The sequence below is a fragment of the Alexandromys fortis genome, unplaced genomic scaffold (assembly GCF_014885135.2).
Source record: "Alexandromys fortis isolate MF-2015 unplaced genomic scaffold, M_Fortis_MF-2015_v1.1 scaffold_61, whole genome shotgun sequence".
Taxonomy (NCBI): domain Eukaryota; kingdom Metazoa; phylum Chordata; class Mammalia; order Rodentia; family Cricetidae; genus Alexandromys; species Alexandromys fortis.
This window is the reverse complement of record NW_026067962.1, coordinates 1,849,595-1,869,765: the sequence shown is the minus strand read 5'-3', so window position 1 is coordinate 1,869,765 and position 20,171 is coordinate 1,849,595. Positions and strand designations below refer to the sequence as shown.

Sequence of the window (20,171 nt, the reverse complement as noted above, 5' to 3'; positions counted from 1 at the left end):
AGAGAGAGAGAGAGAGAGAGAGAGAGAGAGAGAGAGAGAGAGAGAGAGAGAGAGACTAATAAGAAGTTCAAACAAGCAAACAAACAAAATCAATGAGTGAGAAGTGAGGTTGCTTTGGTTTAAGGTTACCTTGGTATACCTGCTATATTAATTAAAGACTCTAATTTCTTTGGGCAACAGTCCTCCTGTTCTCTTCCATCATTTCCAGAGTTTTCTATCCCAGATCCTCATAGGAAACTAGGACTATGAGAGTAGAATCCTACCTAGTTCATGCCTAGTGACCATTCTCTCCATGCCTGCCTGTAGGGTTAGCTTATAGGGGAAAGCAGTGCCTAGCATCCAGGTTGTTTGAACAAATGCCTGGAATCCTGGTCCTAAGCAGGGGTAGGAGGATGGGGAATTTAGAGTTCCTCACAGTAAGGGTTGGCCTGAGAACATGTGTGTGTGTGTGTGTGTGTGTGTGTGTGTGTGTTTGTGTGTGTGTGTGTGTGTGTGTGTGTGTGTATCCTCATTTGTCTTTATGCTGAGGACTTTGACAGTATTAATAGGTGGATCTGGCCTCCGGTTGGTCCATTACAGAAAAGACTCATCTTTATTTTACCACTGCTGGTTTTTCTGAATTCATAAATGATATAGAGGCTCCCTCTTGTGGTTATTGTTAAGTTGCATGTTGTTTTCTGTTTTAAATGATGCACAGTAACGGAATGTAGTCAAACTACATGTGTTCAGTATATAATAACAATACTCACCATCACCTTTTTAAGTATCTATCATTTATCTTTGCCTTGTTTGGGGACCATGGGTTCCATTCCTTAGTCTTGTTGATTAAAAAACAAACAAACAAAAACAAAGAAACAAAAAAAAATTGAAAATGGACTCAAGGGCCACTTATGAGAACATGAGAGATGGGCAACCTGGGAGGCTAGCTGCCAGGAGGAAGGAGACAGAAAAGGCAAAGACCAAACCTTGGCACTGGTAGAGGCCAGGAAAGCAGGAAGATTCAGATTTGAGCAGCTGCGTGGTAGGGTGGTCTTCAGAGAAAGTGAGAGCTTACAGATGCCAAGTCCAGTAGGCTTCAGGTTTTGGCCAGCATCTGAAGGATGGAATGTGGAACATTATGCTTCCTTCAAGGAAACTCAGAAAGAAGTGGGCAGGCTTAGGAGTGACATCTCTAAGTAACTGCACAGACCAAAGGCTTTGAAGTCATTATATACAGCTTTTATTAAGGGATGGCTGCTCCTCCCATCTTCTTATGAGTGATTCACCAGGATCACCTTTCCCCAAGGATGTTCTGGCCAGGTGATGGATAGACGTGTATGGATTAACCCTTACAAGAGGGGATGACAATGTGGTAATATTTGAATCAGCTTGGAATGTCATGTCTCCAACCAGAGTCAGAGATACATCTTAGGTCTCTCTCCTCCTCTCCATCTTCCTCTCCTTCTCTAACTCCATCTCCCTTTCTCTCTCTCTCAACCAAAAATAAAATCATGTAACAGAATAGATTAAAGATAATTAAAGGAAAATAAAACTATACACTGAGTGTGGTGCACACCTTTAATCCCAGCACTCACTAGGAAGAAACAGGCAAATCCCTGAGTTCAGGCTAGCCTGGTCGGCAGATGGAGTTCCAGGTCAGCCAGGATTATACAGGGAAACCCTGTCACAAAACAGAGAAGAAAATAAGCACAAACAAAATAAAGCTGTATAAAAATAACCATGGGTTGCAGAAGAAAATGGCTTTCCGTTAATGAGCCTCAAAATCCCCCCCCCATTTATATGGTGTATTAAATCTTCTTTTTTTTCCAGACAAGGCTCATTCCATTTTAAAATATTAAAATAACTTTATACCTGGATACCATTAAAAGAAGAAAATGTGTGATCACATCATCTTTAATTGATTCAATTTTGTTATTTCTTTACTGTATCTATGCTATTGGGAAATACAACTACTCACCTTTAGCCCTTTCTGCATAAGTAACATGTTATATGTGTTCACTTGTAAACCCATTAACTTTTTACAAGGGTCTTTCATGGTGGGAAGTCCTGCATCCAGGGCTTCCCCGTGATGTTTGCTCTATGCTCTTGAAATTATAAGCTTCTCTTCATTTAGTTTGGAATATGTATCTTTTCTTATTCTAACTGATTATGCATTTATTTGATTGCTTCTGTATGACTTTTCTATCTATAACTTGCTGTCTCACCTTTTCTCTTTTGAAAATTTTAAAAGCACTTTAGTTATTTTCGGCCAATGATTGTTTTGCCCGCCTGCATGTCTGTGCACCAGACGTATGCCTGATGCCTGTGGAGGTTAAAAGGAGCCATGAGCTATCATGCAGCTGCTGCAAGTCAGACCTGGGTCCTCTGCATGAGTAGCAAGTGCTGGTTTACTACCAAACCAATCCCCTATCCCTCACCAAAGTCTTACTTAGGGTTTTAAGTTTGTCGTATTTATGCACACGTGTCGAGTATTTTTTTCTCTTGGTAAGTCCTCCAGTCTTTATTCCCCTTTACTTGTTCTATTTCTGGTAGCTTGTTCTTTTATTTCTACTTTGTGCTTTCTTTCACGTCTCCATGGGCTCATTGGCATGTACCTTGAGATCTTGACTGAAGAGGTAACTGCAGTTTTTACTCTTATTGTTTGGCCCTTTTATTTATTTTTTTATTGTTTGCATTGATATACTTAAATTGGTTACCAGCAAACTTCTTAGATTCAAATCTTAAGTAGTATTTATTTATATTCTACATTTTGGCATGAGAGTAATTTGTATTCAAGTAATTTGTATTCAAGTAATTTGTATTCAAGTAATTTGTATTCAAGTAATTTGTACTCAAGTATACATACCTTTTTGTTGGTTGGTTTTTGTATATACCTTTATCTGTTTTAAATGCAATGAAAATGAAGAAATATCTATGTAAATGTAATTTGCAAGTTGATAATTTAAGTTGTTGGCTAAACTTTAAATTTACAACTCTTCCCCTCCACTAAAGATACTTGTTTAACAACAAGGAATGGCACGAGGTGTGCGTCTTCAGACTCTTTGCTTTCAAACTACTTGTATGTCTTCATCCTGGGACAACTATTACTGGGAACTGGAGGAACTCCGCTCTACACCCTGGGAACAGCCTTTATTGATGACTCTGTGCCCACACACAAATCTTCTCTTTATATAGGTGAGTGAGCTCTTATTTTGATTTGTTGTTCGTTCACTATCTAGGGAATGTTGGAAAAGTATTTGCCTAGTTCGTATTCTATCCCTATCGCTAAAGGAGAAACAACAGACAAATAAAACCAAGTTCATTGTAATGCCATGGGCATTTCATTTAGGTAAATGTGATCATAATTCGTACTTCGTCTAATTGTTTACTGTCCTAACAAGTTGGTTACTAGGATGAACAATGGTTCTATTGTCATCTTTCCAGACCATGTTGACACTATGAATATAGGTGAAAGCAGGTCAGCAGCTTCTGTCTTGATTGTGTAAATTCCAGGGGATTTTACTCAGTGGGGAAAGAGAGAGAGAAAGAGAGAGAGAAAGAGATAGAGAGAGAGAGAGAGAGAGAGAGAGAGAGAGAGAGAGAGAGAGAAGTTAATAGCAAATAAAACGAATAAAAACTTTAGAATATGAATATCAAGTAGCCAGAAGTAAGCTGTTTATCTCTATTGATTTTAAAAGTGATAGCTCTCACTAGGAATTGTGACTAATGGTGAATGGCTTGCTTTTGCTTTTAAGAAATAGACCTATCGCCAGAACTTTAATCCTAGAACTCGGGAGGCAGAGGCAGGTGGATTTCTGTGATTTTGAGGCCAGCCCGTTCCACAGAGTGATTTCCAGTACAGCCAAGGGTTACACAGGGAAACCTTTTCTCAAAAAACAAACAAAAAATAAACAAACAAATGAGGCATAGGCTTATGGACATATCTAGGTGTTAGACTCTGCTACACAGTAAACAAAGAAAGCTTTCCAAGCTGGTGCAGAGTGTGGAGACTTCTTACTTCACCTTGTTTCCTTCCACAGAATTGTAAACAATAATTATAGCTAAAAGGAAAACAGTCTATGCACAATCTCCACAACACAGATTTGTAATTACTGGGTGCAACTCCTATTATTATAATCAAGTGATTTTTATAGTGAGTCAATATTTTTATATTTCTAGACATAACTGCTAACTAAATGATACCTTTCACCTGCTATTTTTTTAGATCTCTGTAATTTTGATGTAGGTCGAATCATTAGAAATTTTCCTTAGTAACATATTTTTCTTCACTGTTGTTAGAATGTTGAGCAAAGCTGTTTATATAATCATTCCTAATGCCTTTAATCGTTTCCTAGGAATCGGATACTCTATGTCAATCCTAGGCCCTGCCATTGGCTATGTGTTGGGTGGACAGCTGTTGACATTGTACATTGATGTTTCCCTGGGACAAAGGCAAGGCAATATCTGTTTTTCTTTTAATTTTTCCTTCCGAATGTCATGAAGGAATTCAGGACAGTGTACACTCTTTTTATATGACACTGTGTCTGCACTGCTATCTACATCTCTTAGCCTAATAATGCATTTACTCATAAATAAAGATGTCTAATAGGATCACTGGAGATTTTTTAAAATATACTTTATAGACCCTTTGGGTCAAGAATAATAATTCAGTTAAAATTAGTTTTTCCTTCACCAGAACATTAAATGCTCTTAACCATTAAGTCATCTCTTTAGGCTCCATGTTTGCCATCTTTATGATTCTTTCCCTACCCTGTTTTTAAGCCTCATTTATACCTGTATATATCTTATTCACTATCTAACTTATTGTGCTGACTTCAAGACAGCTTTAAAAACAGTAAAAGCCTACCCTTTGCACCTGAATTATAAGACATCTGATTGTTATGACCAAATACTAATTATGACTGAATGGATTTTGACTTTTTCTGTCCTTACAGTTCTGATGTCACTGAGGATGATCCCCGGTGGTTGGGTGCCTGGTGGATTGGGTTTCTTTTAGCTTGGCTCTTTGCTTGGTCTTTGATAATTCCCTTCTCCTGTTTCCCAAAGTATTTGCCAGGTAAATCCATCTCATTTTTATAAAGAAAGCTTTATTGTAATTTTAGGTTAGTTGTTTTCAAGATGATTAATAAGAACTATAGAATCACCTTGCTTACTTTTAGACCTTCATGGTCTGCCAATACATACTTTTGAAATATAACTTCTTAGAAAATATTCACAGAGATAATAATATTTATGGATTATTTTGTTACGATTTATGTTTAGTGAGTACTAAGAACTTTTCACTAAAATTTTCCTTGTATTTTATCTTAATTCTTGTCTATGTACATGCAAGGTACAATTGTCAATTAGTATCTCATGTTCAGTTAGTCATTGGTGTCAAGGATCAATCTGTGTTAAATCATTCAAGCTAATTATTGATAGTTGTACAAGTACTTATTTTTTCACTTGTCCTCAAACTCAGTCTGCTATGTATTAATTTATAAACCATATTTCTATACTAGATAGTCGTTGAAAAACAACTTAGTAGAAATGAATGTCCCTTCTTTTATGGCTTCTTGCTTCTGAAGCATGTTTCTCAAACTTAAAGACATTTGTTTTTACTGTCATTTGCAACAAAGCTTTTGGAGGTGCATAGATGTGTGTGAAGGTGTGTGGACATGTGTGGATGTGTGTGGACTGTATGGGCATGTGTGTACATGTGTGTACATGTGTGGACTGTGCGTACATGTGTGGACTGTGTGGACATGTGTGGAGGTGTGTGAAGGTGTGTGGGCATGTGTGGAGATGTGTGGATGTGTGTGGACATGTGTGAAGATGTATAGACATGTGTGGAGGTATGTGAAGGTGTGTGGACCTGTGTGGGGATGTGTGGACATGTGTGGAGGTGTGTGGAGGTTTTTTGGAGGTTCAGGGAAGTATGTGGAGGTGTATGGAGGTGTGTGGAGATATCTGGAGTTGTGTGAAGGTGAATTCAAGTGGCTAAAGGTGTGTGGAGGAGTGGGAAAGTGTGTAGAGGTGTGTGAAAGAGTGTGGAGGTGTGGGAAAGTGTGTGGAGGTGATTGGAGGTGGATGAACTGTCAAGAAGTGTGTGTGGAGGTGTCAGAAAGTGTGGATGTGTGGGGAAGAGTGTGGAGGTGTGGGAAAGTGTGTGGAGGTGGAGAAGTATGTATGGAGGTGTGGAAGTGTGGGGCGTTGGGTGATGGGTGAAGGTGAGTGTGGGGTGGTGAGTGGATGAGGGTGTGTATGGGGGGAGGTGTGTGGAGAGGGCTAAAAGAAAACTCAATACCCTGGAAGCAGGTGAATGCATTGGTATCTTTACCACCCTGGGCCATTCCATTCTAATGCCACATGATGCTTTCTCAGCATTTTCACAGAACTATGGTTTAAACAAAGGTTCACAATAAACGACAGCAAATATTACTTCACCTCCTAGCATGTGCCTATCTCTTTCTTTAGTGAACAAAGGAAAATAGCCACACATGTATTCTAATTTATAAAGACTGCCCACAGCAACAATTCAAATGAACAAAGACTGTTAGCAGACTCAAATGAGGAATAATATGTATTGGGAGCAAAACCCTGTCATTAAATTGAAATTCATTGACTAAACATTAATATTTACACTGATTGGAGCTCCATTTGTCGGTTGGTATGTTTGGTTTTGTAAGTTTTAAACAAGGTCTCACATTCCAGCCCAGGCTGACAGTGTGACCACAGACTTAGGTCAGTTCTTTTGGCATAACCTCCTGAGTGCTGAGAAAACAGACCTGAGCCAACATACCTGGCTGACCTCCATGAATGGTAATGAATATTGGCCTTTAGCACAGCCCAGTGACGGACATAGAGATTTAAACAACTTTAGTAACAGAAGAAAACTGACCTCTAGTGGGATCTACATACTCAAAAGAGTGCCTATCAACTAAAGAGCAAGTAAATTTAAACATGATTAGTGAAACGGTAAACAGCAAAACAGGCATGTTTGCTCCCTCTCCCATCCAGGAACAGCGAAAATTCAAGCTGGCAAAACTTCCCAGACTCATCAGAATAGTAGTACTTCCTTCCAACATGCAGATGAAAATTTTGGAAAAAGTATTAAAGATTTTCCAATGGCTATAAAGGTAAAAGAGAAGCCCCCTCTCCACTCTCTCATTTGTGTGTTGGGAGTGTATATTCTCTCTCTCTCTCTCTCTCTCTCTCTCTCTCTCTCTCTCTCTCTCTCTCTCGTTTGCGTGTGGATGTGGGTGTATATGTGTGTATATTTCCCCCACAGGCTCATAGTAACACAGTGCTTACACATGTGTACATCTTACATACACGTATAAGTAAACACACATGCACCCTCACACCATTTTACAACTATTTTCCTAACAATTACTCTGGAAGCTTTTATCCATAACTTTTCAGACTGAGTTTCCTTGCCCTTTGAGCTCCAGAATAGAAAGACTGAAAGAGCATGATTTACTTCCTTGGCAATATTTTCAGTGCTTCCTCATTATATGTAACTTGCCATTCCATACCATTTCCCTTATGGCATGCAATGATCAATTGTCACTGACCTCATCTGCTTTTAAGTCTTCTTCCTTTTGGATCATGCCTCCTCATTCTCAATTGTCTCTGGTTGTTATTTCTTCCTTCCTACTGAAAGTTGCGAAGTCCTCTGTTAGAACTCCTCCCCTGCGTAGCTCTGTGAATGTTTTCACCTATTTTGACCAGGTGGCTGTGCTCACCACTACACTGCCAATGTTCTTGTCTGTCCTTCATATCTCGAAATTTGGTGTGTTAGGTTTATGAACTAATATTATGAGAGAACTGGCAGTATAACTACCTGTGTGGTTACCTAATTCTATACCTATCTAAGGTTCTTAAGTTACTCAGTGCTATAATTATGAAATAATATTTCATCCATGCTCAGTTTCAAGTTTCCCATTTATTGGATTTAGGAATTTAAATCTATTTTAAGTCACTTAACAAGAGGTAAATTTGCATTATAGATATTTACTCTAATCCTAGAAAGGGGAACCTTCCCAAATGGGCTTTTGCCTCATCTGTTGGCCTCTTGAGAGCAATAAGAGCATAATGACTCAAGTAGTGAATCATCTGTCAATTCCTTAGGTGTCCCACATACAAAAGTCCTCACCTGTGTATGTGTATGTGTGTGTGTGTGTGTGTGTGTGTGTGTGTATGTCTATCAATTAGTTGAAACTATATTTTCCTGAAAGAAGGAACCCTGAGTTAAAGTGTTTGAATTTTATTATGTGTCTGTGTAAGCATCACACTTTGCTCTGTAACCAGTTATTCATTTGAACTATATTTTTTTCTTAGAATTTGATGAGGAATACTGTCTTTATATGTTTAGTTCTATCAACCACTTCTGAAGCATTAGTTACTACGGGATTTGCCACCTTTTTACCTAAATTTATAGAACATCAATTTGGAATGACATCCAGCTTTGCAGCTACACTCGGAGGTAAAAGCCTTTCTCTATTATCACCTGGTATGCTGATTCTACTTAAGTGCAGTGTTTTTCTTGGGAGAGTAGATCATTTTGGATAGTGCACACCTTGAAGTTTTGGGTAGAAGTGTCTGATTCTCTGTGATCAGTGTTCTGTGTCAACTTATGACAGAAAAAAATTGGGTTAAGAAGAATATATTAATTCTGTTAATATCTAATTTTGTTAACTTTCCACTCCCCATATCTATGACATTTTTTTGTGCATGTGTTTTTTTTTTTTATATATATGTCAGGTAAATGCTTTGGTTTGTGGAGGCCATGGTGGTGCTGGTTTTGATATTTTCCCATTGTCAGTATGAGTAACAGAGCATAATTGTCTGTTTTTCATTATCTTACTTCTCATTAGGGGCTGTTTTAATCCCTGGAGCTGCTCTTGGTCAAATCTTAGGTGGTGTTCTTGTTTCAAAATTCAAAATGAAGTGTAAAAACACAATGAAGTTTGCATTGTTTGCATCTGGAGTAGCACTTATGCTGAGTTTTGTACTTATTTATGCAAAATGTGAAAATGAGCCATTTGCTGGTGTTTCTGAATCATATAATGGGTAAATATATTTCAATGCTTTTTACATTCATGTCGGATATTATGTATGTACTTTCAAGTATTCCCTTTCTCAATACAGATGATTAGGAATTGCCTTTTGAAAAATGCAGAAACATTTTGTCTATTTGTTTCAGTGTAAAATTTTTGTGGAATTTGGCTTTGTTTTAATTTGAATATTTTGTGCCTTCTTGAAAGCTCTAGGTGTTAGTTAAATTAGCAGTTTAAAGGCAAGGTGTTTGGCTCAGGGATTCAAAGAGAAAAAAAAAGTACAGAGTTTGTCTTGTATGGATTTATATATAATAGTAAAGAAGCACCCACACTACCTGGTCCTCTCCGTTCTGCCCTTTGATCTCTTCTTCTATCATGAGAGGCCAAGCAGATCCTACTTCCTTTTGCTTGACCTCCTAACTTTTAGCTCTCTTTCTTTTCATGAAAACCTAAAGTCTTTGTAAGTTGTTCTCTTTGCATTTTGTTATAGCTACAAAAAGCAGACTAAGGCAACATCCTAGAGAGAATTTAACATCCTAATTCCATATTAACTTAAACGTTTTATAATAAAAGCTATTTTGTTTTTCGAAACAAGGTATCCCTGACTGTCCTGGAACTCACTCTGTAGACCTAGTTTTGGCTTTACACTTAGAGATCCACTTGCCTTTGCCTCCTGAGTGCTGGACTTAAAGCCATGTGCTCCACTCCTAAGCAGAAGTTATTCTGTATGATAGAATCCTCTTATTTGGTTTGAAATATACTAAAAAAAATTACTAAAATAAAACTAAACCTGCATAGTACTTTCTGTTCTATTTACACTGAAGTTCATGTTCATTTTAGAGAAATAAATGGCTTCTTGTTCTGTCCTGCAGGCAGGTTTCTCCCCCTAGCAAGTTTCCTTGGCCAGGTTTGTTTTGCTATGGATTGCTAAGCCACCAGCAGTAGATCAGGCAAGGCAGGTGAGAGGGTATAGCAGTATGCCTGGGAGCCTCATTGTGATGTTTTGATTATTTCATTGCATGTGTTCTTGGCTATTGAGAGAGGTCACTCCAGGTATGGGATTTCATGATTTTGTGCAATACTGCATTTATATGACATTAAGTTCATTTAGAAATGTTTGCCAATAACAATAGTCTTGATTTGTAGTTATATTCACATGTCTGTCATTCCTTCAAGTTAATAGGATGCCGAGTGTTCTACACAAATGTTTGGTTAAGCTCCATTACATTTGGTCAACACCTCTTCATGTTTCCTCTTACAGATATAGTAAATTCTTCCTCTCAAACAGAGATTGAAAAACAATATGCTGAATGAGCAATGGGGTGGGCGACTGGAGCTCCAGAAAGTTCTGTAGCATTCACAGAAAGAGGTCTTTTCAATTTTATTTGAGCATACTCAGCAAACCCTCATGACCTAAAGGAAAATGGAGTTTGAAGGTTTTAAGGAGCTGAGGAGAAGACAAGGGAGAAAGGATGCTGTACCGAGGGTGTAGATGTTATTGAAAGTAAAGGCTACTTCCAGCCACCAGTTTGAGTGCAGTTCAGGTTACATGTCTGGAAATAACAACAACAAAAACAACAACAAAATGGAAATGTTGAAAATATACTTCACAAGCCAGGTGTGGTGGTGCACATCTTAATCCCAGCACTTGGGAGGTAAAGGCAGGTGGATCTCTAAATCTGAAGCCAGCCTGATCTACATAGCAAGTCCCAGGGCAGTCAGGACTACTGAAAGAGTCCCTGTCTTGGGGGAGGGCGGAATGAAAGAAAGAAGAAAGTAAATATATTTCAAAGCTACAATTTACTGGTTTTCTACTAGTTTTTTTTTTACCTTTTCATCCCTTGTCATAATTTTCATAAAATACAGAGAAATTGAAGCTTGATGATAAGCGGTATACATTTCTTTCATGATTTCTATTGGGCTTTGCATAAGGACATCTTGTACTCTTTGCATTTTCAGTGTGTGTTTATAAATAATATGACACATATTGGAAATTCTGAACTGAAACTATTGTGAAGCTTTATATTACTAACCTAAGTGCCAAGGGCTGATTTTTGTCTAGTCTCCTTTCTGTTGTGCATGCTAAGTTTTCTCTAGGCAGATACTATCACCCTTTTGTAACAAAACTGACTGAGTTTGACAAAGAAACATGTGGCAGCATTTTGTAGGGCATAGCTACAAAGAAGGTACTTCAGTCAAGAAGGAAAGAGTGCCTGCAACCCTTAGTATTTACTTATCCATTTGTATGTAAATATATGTGCAGGGCAGAGAACCACTTGTTCCCTCCTTGTATGTGGGTTCCAGACTCTGAGCTCAGGTCATCAGACTTGGTGGCATGTGTCCCTACCATCTCAGCCATCTTTCCAGCCCCTTACACTCTAACTTTTGCTTTCCATTTCGCAACAACTTGTTCTCTCCCTCCTACGTTGATCCTCCCCCTTCACAAACTTTTCTGCCTACTACTTACATCACATCATTTTCCAGTTTGATAAATTATTTTTTAAAAACTTTGATGTTTCATTGGTTTATATATTTTGCTTCCAGTTGCTGGAATGAGCCTTTCTTATCTCTGGCTCCGGTTCCCTCTTTTAGTTATGTTTCCACTACTCTGTCTAAGATATAGGACATCTGAGATTCATTGTGTGAACTTGAAGTAAGCAGACCTCCCTAGAACTCCACCTAGCCCACTATAATTTGTGAAGTTTTCAGAGTGAACTGTAGAATAGAGTGTGTGTCACAATGTCAAAAAGTGAGATCTATCTCCACTCTATGTGGTAGATCTTATCACTGTCATGATTTCTGTTAAATACACATGCAAATGGGTATTACATTTTTTAACCTTGGTTCAATTATCTGCCAACTTGAGACTCACACACTTAATATTTATGTAAAGCCAGAGTGGTTATCTCTTCTTCAGAATTGGGAGTGCCTTCGAATTCCTTGAAATAGGGCTTCATCATATGCCAATCTCCAAATCTTGCTGATTACATGTTTAAAAGTTTTCTCCAATCTTTCTTAGAATCAAGTTGTGATTTGGTTTCTTTTTTTTTTTTTTGGTAGAAAAATTTTTAATTAAAAGAAGTTTACACATTTGACACTTATGTATATTTTGACCACTTGTTTCAGGTGTTGTAACTGGTCTCCTTCCCTCCAATTCATACTCTGTGCAACTTTAGAGGATAAATACTTGCTGAGCAAGGGTGAGAACTGAGTGCAGATACCCAGAACCTATATAATGCTGATGGGCGTGGTGGTTTACCTTTAACTCCATCACTCAAAAGACAGGGACTGTGGATCCCCAGAGAAAGCTGGCTCGCTAGACCAGCCTGTACCAGAGATCTGTGGGGTTCGTGAGAGATACCATCTATCTCAACTAAGAAAGTGGTCAATGAGGCTATCCTATGTTAACCTCAGACACACACATATATGCTCACTTACACAGATGGAAACGTGTATACATACATCCATACATATAATGAATGTATCAAAATATTTTTGGTGAACTTTTGGCAATATCGCTGCTGAATATAAACATATATACTTCTAATAATTAACATCTATTGATTTTTTAACAAGGCCCTTGAGGCAAACATTAATCTTGACCTTGACATCTCATAGGAACATCGTTCCTTCTCTGCTCCATTGAGCCTCTTCCAATTACCCACTGTGTGGCTAAATTTTGCTCATCTTTAAGACTCATATAGGAGGTAGTTTCTCGGGTCTTCTTTCTCAAAGCTGTTTTTCACGATATTTGTCCTGCCTTGGAGCTTCTAAAATGTGTCTGTACGTACCAGTAAACCACAGCCAGCGGATTAGCATACAATTAGGTAATTACCTTTGTGCCTAGACTGAAATTTTTGAAGAATGATGCTAACTTATTCATCTTCATGCTCTCATTACTCAACACAAGACCTACTTATCACCTGCTTCAGATGCATTGTGGAATGAATGAACAGGTGAGACACTGGGGAAGCATCTTTGATCAGAGTAAAGCTTTATATTGGGACTTCTTTGCTTGTGCCCCTGTCTATTGGGACTTTTGTGCCCCTGTGTATTGGGACTTGTGAGCTCCTATATATTGGGACTTCTGTGTCCCTGTATTTTGGGACTTCTGTGACTTCACATAGACCAGAAGAGAGAGTATAAACACAACCTCACAGAGACTGAAATCAGGAAATTTACTCATTGCAAAGACAGATTCTGTGGTGATATGAAAAGGTTAAACTACATGATTTTGTTGACTTTTTTGGTTTAGAAATGTTGCTCACATTCTGGGGATGTTTGCAAATCATTTTTAATAATAAATAAATAATAATAAAAATAGCCACTTTTTCATTGCCACTGATGGGTAGCAGTGGAGGATGGTTCCAGCCATCTCACAGATAATGCATGTAACTGTCACCGGGAAACCTTGACATTTACTGAGACTTTCACTGTTTTATTTCTCTCGGTCTCTCTGTCTCTGTCTCTGTCTCTCTCTCTCTCTCTCTCTCTCTCTCTCTCTCTCTCTCTCTCGTGTGTGTGTGGGGGTAAACCTTATTAATAACTCTTATTTCATAGCTTTCCCCCTTAAGGTTTACCCTAATCAAAGAAGGTTTCCCAGTGCCTGACCTACTCAATCATTCAGACATGCATCTGATGCAGGTGATAAGTAGGTCTTGTGTTGAGTTATGAGAGTATGAAGCTGAGTAAGATAGCATCACTCCTCTAAGGTTTCAGTCTAGGCATAGAGGTAGGTTAATTGTATGCTAAGTCACATGGAGAAGCAGAAATTTTGTTTTATTACTTTGGTATTCATGTGGAGAGTGACTGCATGACACTATGAAAAGATACAACTACTTCTGATACAACTACGTCCCTTAGGAATTACAACACAAAAAATTTACCTTCTCTGTCCTTTATCATTTACAGAACAGGAGAACTGGGGAATTTGACTGCTCCTTGTAATGCCAATTGCAACTGTTTGCGGTCCTATTATTACCCTCTCTGTGGAAGTGATGGAATCCAGTATTTTTCTCCCTGCTTTGCAGGTTGTTTAAACTCAAATTCAAACAAGAAACCAAAGGTAGCCATGTTTTCTACTTTGCCTCAGTGAAGCACTATGCACTGTGTGTTGTGATTGCCATCTTGACCTTCTTTTTTATTTTATTTATTTATTTATTAAAGATTTCTGTCTCTTCCCCACTGCTGCCTCCCATTTCCCTCCCCCTCCCCCGATCAAGTCCCCCTCCCTTGTCAGCCCAAAGAGCAATCAGGGTAATGGGCTGTTCAATCTCTTTGGCTTGCTCTGCCTTCCCAGTTAAGCAACCCTGGCCTCTTCCTCTGAATAAGACTCCTTCCTTCATGGCTCATGCAATTATTGATGAACTCAACATGGCGGTTATATTACCATTTTATATTGTTTATTTTCCTCAATTTTGAGATCCTTGAGCATGGTTACTAATCAGTAATATAATGAAACTCATTAATTATTTTTAAACTGCACATACCACCAATCCATTGTAATCATCCAAATCATTTATTCACCAAATATAAATTTAATTTTATTTTTTTAGTGTTATACATAGACATTATTTCTTCTTATATACTTGAATAATTTCAGACAATCCATGCAGCTATCTTAGTAGGCAGGATGCTTACCTTTTATGTTTAAGGCACTGGACTCCATCCCTATGGTCTACACTGCTTGTATTGGCATCAATTTGCCTATTCCCAGCACTCAGTAGGCAGAGGCAGGGGGATCTCTGGGAGTCTGAAGGCATACTCGTCCACATAGTAAGGGCCCTGTCTAAAAAAGAAAAGAGGGGGGGGGGGAGCAATGCAAGAGGGCTTAAGATTTTATCCTGAAAATGGAGGCCACTCACATGAAGTTAGAAGGCAGCACTGCTTTAAGTTTCAAGCACGTTTATAAAATTTAGTATTTTGTCAATTATCAGGACTCAAAATCTTATAAGTGAGCTTGGCAGCCATGTAGAGCCAGAACTGCCTGTGAGGTGACTGAGTAACTAGTATTTTCCTGTAGTTAAAGAGTGTGACTTGTTTGTACCTGGTGCCTAAAGACATCAGAAAAGGGTGTTAAATGCCCTGGAACTGGAGTTACAGAATGTTATGAGCCACCATGTGGGTATAGAAATTTAACTCAGCTCCTCTGCAAGAGCAGCAGGTACTCTTAACTTCAGCCCAAGACACACTTTTCTTATGAACTATTTCATACTGACAAGATTACACATGTATTAAAATAATAAACACATGATTTTTTTTTCTAGCAATAATATTTTTTTTCTGTCAAATGACCCAGATACAAGACTGACTTTAGCTGAGAGTTCTGTCACATCCTTTATTTAGTTATACAATCTGAGTGGGGCAGAAAATTCTGTGGTCAGTTTCTCTTCTTAAGGTGTTCAAACAGGGGTCCCCAGCAGGTCTCAGGAAGTATAGGTGCTTGCTGTTAAGCAAGGAAAACGAAACTTGAACCCTAGAGCGCACACGGTGGAGTTACAGGCTCCCATCACTTGTTGCCTTACCTCCAGACATGTTCTGTGACACACAGTTACCTACCCACAATGAATAAATACATGGCATAGAAATTTTAAAGTGTTAAGACTGAATGAGCTTATTTTGTTTGTCGATCTTATTGTTGCCTATGTAATACCACATACTGTAGGATCATCTGTATAATTAATCTTCCCAAATCAATGCCCTTAGTCCAGAATTGCTTGACCACAGAGAAAATAACTCCTCTTTGGAACCATGAAAACACCACTTTCTTTGGCTTCCCTATCACTATGATTTTGTTGTTTTAAATGTCTGAAAAGTTTACATTAAGGATAACATTGAGATATACAATGCCTTTAGGTCTTAGTACAGTTTCTAAATAATTTGTCTATTTTCTACAAATTTAAAACATAATTTTTTATTGTTACCTTTTACAATGTCATGTCATTATAGACATACATCTATGCCTATATGTAAGTATATGAAAAATAACTAGAAAGTTATTTATATGTAAAGTCACTTTCACAGTCAAGATGTAGTAACCTCTATTATTTTGTTATCGTGAGTGTTCTAGAAAACTTATAAAGTTGTAGTGTATACGCGATAATTTTACCGTGGCACTTATCAAAATTATAGTGCTTGTTCTTCCAAACTAGCGCACATAATGAGGTTGTTGGCATCGATTCCTCTGTGCCCCTGTAATGGAAAAGAAGAGTTACTAGAGAGACATTGTCTGGGCAGTTATGTTCTACTGAAAATAATATATATGCAGAATATGAGAAAGAGTGTAACTGTTATATTCTTGCCAAGTTGTTTTATGTCATGAGCCAATAATAGGCTATAAGTTGGAGTAACAGCCACAAAGTTAAACACAGGGGATTGAATATCACACATGTGGGTTGTTACTATTTGCTTAATTTCTTAGGGTTAATTGCTCTCAGCACCATTGACTGTCTATAGATTAGGAGAGTGACAAAATGATGTAAATATATTTTCAAAGTAAACAACTTTTAATCTTTTCATGTTTAAATTTCAGGTTTATTACAATTGTTCCTGTATTGAAAGGAAAATGGAAATCTCACCAATTGCAGAAAGTATTGATTCTGAAACTAAAGCTGGAAAATGTAGAACTCGGTGTGCAAACTTGCCGATATTTCTTGGTATTTTCTTCATTACAGTTATCTTTACTTTCATGGCAGGTACTCCGATAACTGTGTCTATATTGAGGTAAGTGTTGTCCTCTGAAACTTGCATATCCTACAGAAGCATGTTGTGGAATTAGATGTTAAGCTAGGCTTTGATTAATTCAAGCAATAACACCCTGATGCGTCACGCCTTTGGAACACCATAGAAGCCCAAATGTCTGAGGTTTAAAGAAGCTAATGTGTGGAAGTGTCTCACTGTCACCGATGTGACAATCATTTAGCACTCTCTCTGCTGGTTCACACATGACCAGTGTGAGATGGAGATTAGCTCAGTTGTGTGCAAGTATTCTGGCATGATCACAGCGATCTTCATTCTAAAGTAAACAGTGGGTGCTGGCAAATCAACTCCCTCTCAACTGCTAAGAAGGTAACTGTCACATGGGTATTTGTTGGTGTTTTTTGTTTTTGTTTTTGTTTTTTTCCCCTTTCTTTAAGGCTGTTAAGAGTCTCTACCTTCTAACCGCAGAATTTCTGCCTCTTGACTAGCAAACATCAGGTTTTCTCTTTCTTAGCACTTTGATTCTCGGTATTTATCCACTATCATTCCTATTTTTTTAAAAAAGTTGAAAGTATATGGATTCTACATTATATTTAGTAGTTAACCTTGCCTGGGAATTTGAGGGATTCAGTAAAAAAGAAAAATAATTTAAATCATACCAAACATGTCATAGCTGCCTGCCTGTTCATGCATGGAGTTTTGTTTAGCAAGATGAGTCCTCTTTTTGCCTCTCACGTGACTGCCGTGTGTGCTGACATCACAGGTCATTGTCACTGAACAGTCATTTAAGCAGTTACTAACATTGTTGAATCCAGAGCTTATTTTGTCTAGCCTCACTTTATATACTTATCCTATATGTGTGATTTCAGTCTCAACTTTAGAAGATGTCAGAGTATTTGAAACTTAGGTAATAGTGATACTCAAAAATACTAACAATAATAATAACATTTTTAACCCAAGTGTAGTGGTCCCTGCCTGCAATCCCTGTCAAGAAAAGGTTTTTTTTTTTTTGGGGGGGGGGTTGGGGAGGTTGTACTGATGCTAGCTTATTTGAGTTCCTTTCCAGACTTGTTGCAATGTCTAGTCAATTAAAACTATATGTAGTACTATCAAATACATTGAAATATACATATGATATGAAATTATTACCTCATGTTATAGCCATCGTCTTACATAGTCATCATTTTTATGTATATGAACACGTGTGTAGAAAGTAATTTTTTCATTTAAATACTGCCTGGCCCATTAGCTGTAGCCTCTTATTGGCTAACTCTCACATCTTCAATAATCAATAACCATTTCTAATAATCTGTATGTCACCACAAGGTCATGGCTTACCGGGAAAGATTCAGCATGTCTGACCCAGAAGCTTCATGGCAGGCGGCTCTCTCTCTGCCTTCTTCCTCCCAGAATTCTGTTCTGTCTACCCCAACCTACCTAAGGGCTGCCCTATAAAAAGGCCAAGGCAGCTTCTTTATTCAACCAATGAAAGCAACACATAGACAGAAGAANTTGGTTACAAATGAGGACAGCTATGTTTCCATGCAAAGAAGAAATTCCTGTGCCTTTGTTTTGGTGTGTGTGTGTGTGTGTGTGTGAGAGAGAGAGAGAGAGAGAGAGAGAGAGAGAGAGAGAGAGAGAGAGAGAGAGAGATTCTATCTAACAACCTACTCCTTGGCCCTAATGTTAGGGGAGCTCTGGAAAGAGAAATAGGTCAGAAGGAGTTTTCTGCGCTCTGTGTTTTCAGGGTCTAGACTGGTGTACTGTAAGAGGGACTTTGTGAGGCATTCTAGGAACTGAGATGACTTTTCCTGTTTGTCCTGGGTGATTTATTGGAGGTTTTCATAGTTATCTGGCAGCCTTATGGAGACCCATCAGGAGACAGATGTAAACTGATAGAACGTAAACTAGTTAGAATGCCCTTGGGGTACTATAGTCTCATCAGGACTGCCTCCACCCTGGCTGGGTGTACTGTGCTAGTTTGGGGGATTTTGTCTGCATGTGCTCTAGCCTGCTCCCAAACTTGCATTTCTCAGGGTCTAGAAAATAATTAATATCTACTCTTACTAAACATCAAAAATACAATAAAAATTTCAGGGGTTAATGCAGGGTCTAATATAACCCAGCCTGGTCTTGAACTTGCGATGTAGTTGAGCCTGTTCTGTCTTTACATACAATATAGTCACTGAACTATGCAATCTATCGCCAGAATTTATCCTGCAAAATCAACTCTTTGTAGCCTTTGATAGAGTTGAACTATTTCCTTGACCATGGACTCTGGCAATCACCACTTTACTCTCTACTCCTTAAGAACATTTAAAAACTTTTATGTATTTGTATGCACGTATATTGTATAGATATGTCATGGCATTTGTGTGGCGGTGAGATGACAACTTCCAAGAGTCACTTTTCTTCTATAGTGTGGTTCCTGTGGACTGGACCCAGGTCACCACTCTTGGCAGCAAGTACTTTTACCCCTTGACCCATCTTACCAGCTTGCCCATGCTTCTAATGACCCTGATGCCTTCCACATGGGAAGCAGAGCATGCACTCATGTCTTCTGGTTCATCTTCATCTCAGTAGAGGGTACTCAATTTATGTAATTCATGCTATAGAAATGGAAAGAGTTCCTTTTCCTTGCATGGTCTTAGTATTTCACATACCATATTTTCTTTGTCCATTCATTTGATGACTGAGTGTTCAATAGCTTAACTGTTGTAAGTCTGCGGTGAGTGCAGAAGAACAGCGACCTCCTCCACATTCTGCTGAGTCACTTATTGCTCATAGCTGTAACTTATTTGAGAAACTGTTATCTTTCAGCACCAGCCCACTTCTCTTCTGGTAGTTTACACAGGCTTCCTCTTTCCATTTCCTCTAGATCATTTCATGTGGCTTTATCATAGCTGAGCAAGTAAGAGCAAGACAGCCTCTTGTTGTGGTCTCGCTGCACATTTGTTCAAGAACTCTGACTTTGAGCATTGTTTCCCACATCGTTCCTGGCCTTTGCTGTCTTACCCAAAGAAGTGCTGTAACGGCGTAAGCGAATGCAGACAGATTGTCAAAATATAGACAGCTTTAATGAAGGAATAGACTTACAGAACCACCGTTCCCGCGGAGACCAGGAAAGCAGAAGCAAGCGCTGGGAGCACGCTCACCAAATTTATAGGCAAACTTTAGCCTGAGGCGAACACACCCCCTAAGGGGTGGGACTTATCCCTACATCTCCCCATTTTGTCTAAATAAGACAGAACTAAACCAAATACAACTATATACAATAATAACAAATAATAAATATAACAAACAATATTGAGAATCAAAAGTTTTGCTAAACATTCTATCTCAAGGAGTCTAAATAATGTAGAGAGTAACTACAATTATATAATCTTCAACTCCATCAAAGATCCGAGAAGGCAATAAATATTACTTAACAAA

The 20,171-nt window shown here is 38.3% G+C and overlaps 1 protein-coding gene across 1 annotated transcript in view; it reads left to right on the top strand.

The window, feature by feature from the left end:
* Nucleotides 1-20,171, top strand: part of Slco4c1 (solute carrier organic anion transporter family member 4C1) — a 56,222-nt gene that overhangs the window by 21,713 nt on the left and 14,338 nt on the right. Inside the window, exons 3-10 of the mRNA XM_050153439.1 lie at nt 2,992-3,174; nt 4,335-4,431; nt 4,935-5,056; nt 7,000-7,118; nt 8,323-8,467; nt 8,859-9,054; nt 13,953-14,106; nt 16,573-16,763. Of these exons, the coding sequence (XP_050009396.1) occupies nt 2,992-3,174; nt 4,335-4,431; nt 4,935-5,056; nt 7,000-7,118; nt 8,323-8,467; nt 8,859-9,054; nt 13,953-14,106; nt 16,573-16,763 (1,207 nt within the window). The remainder of the gene's footprint in view (nt 1-2,991; nt 3,175-4,334; nt 4,432-4,934; nt 5,057-6,999; nt 7,119-8,322; nt 8,468-8,858; nt 9,055-13,952; nt 14,107-16,572; nt 16,764-20,171) is intronic.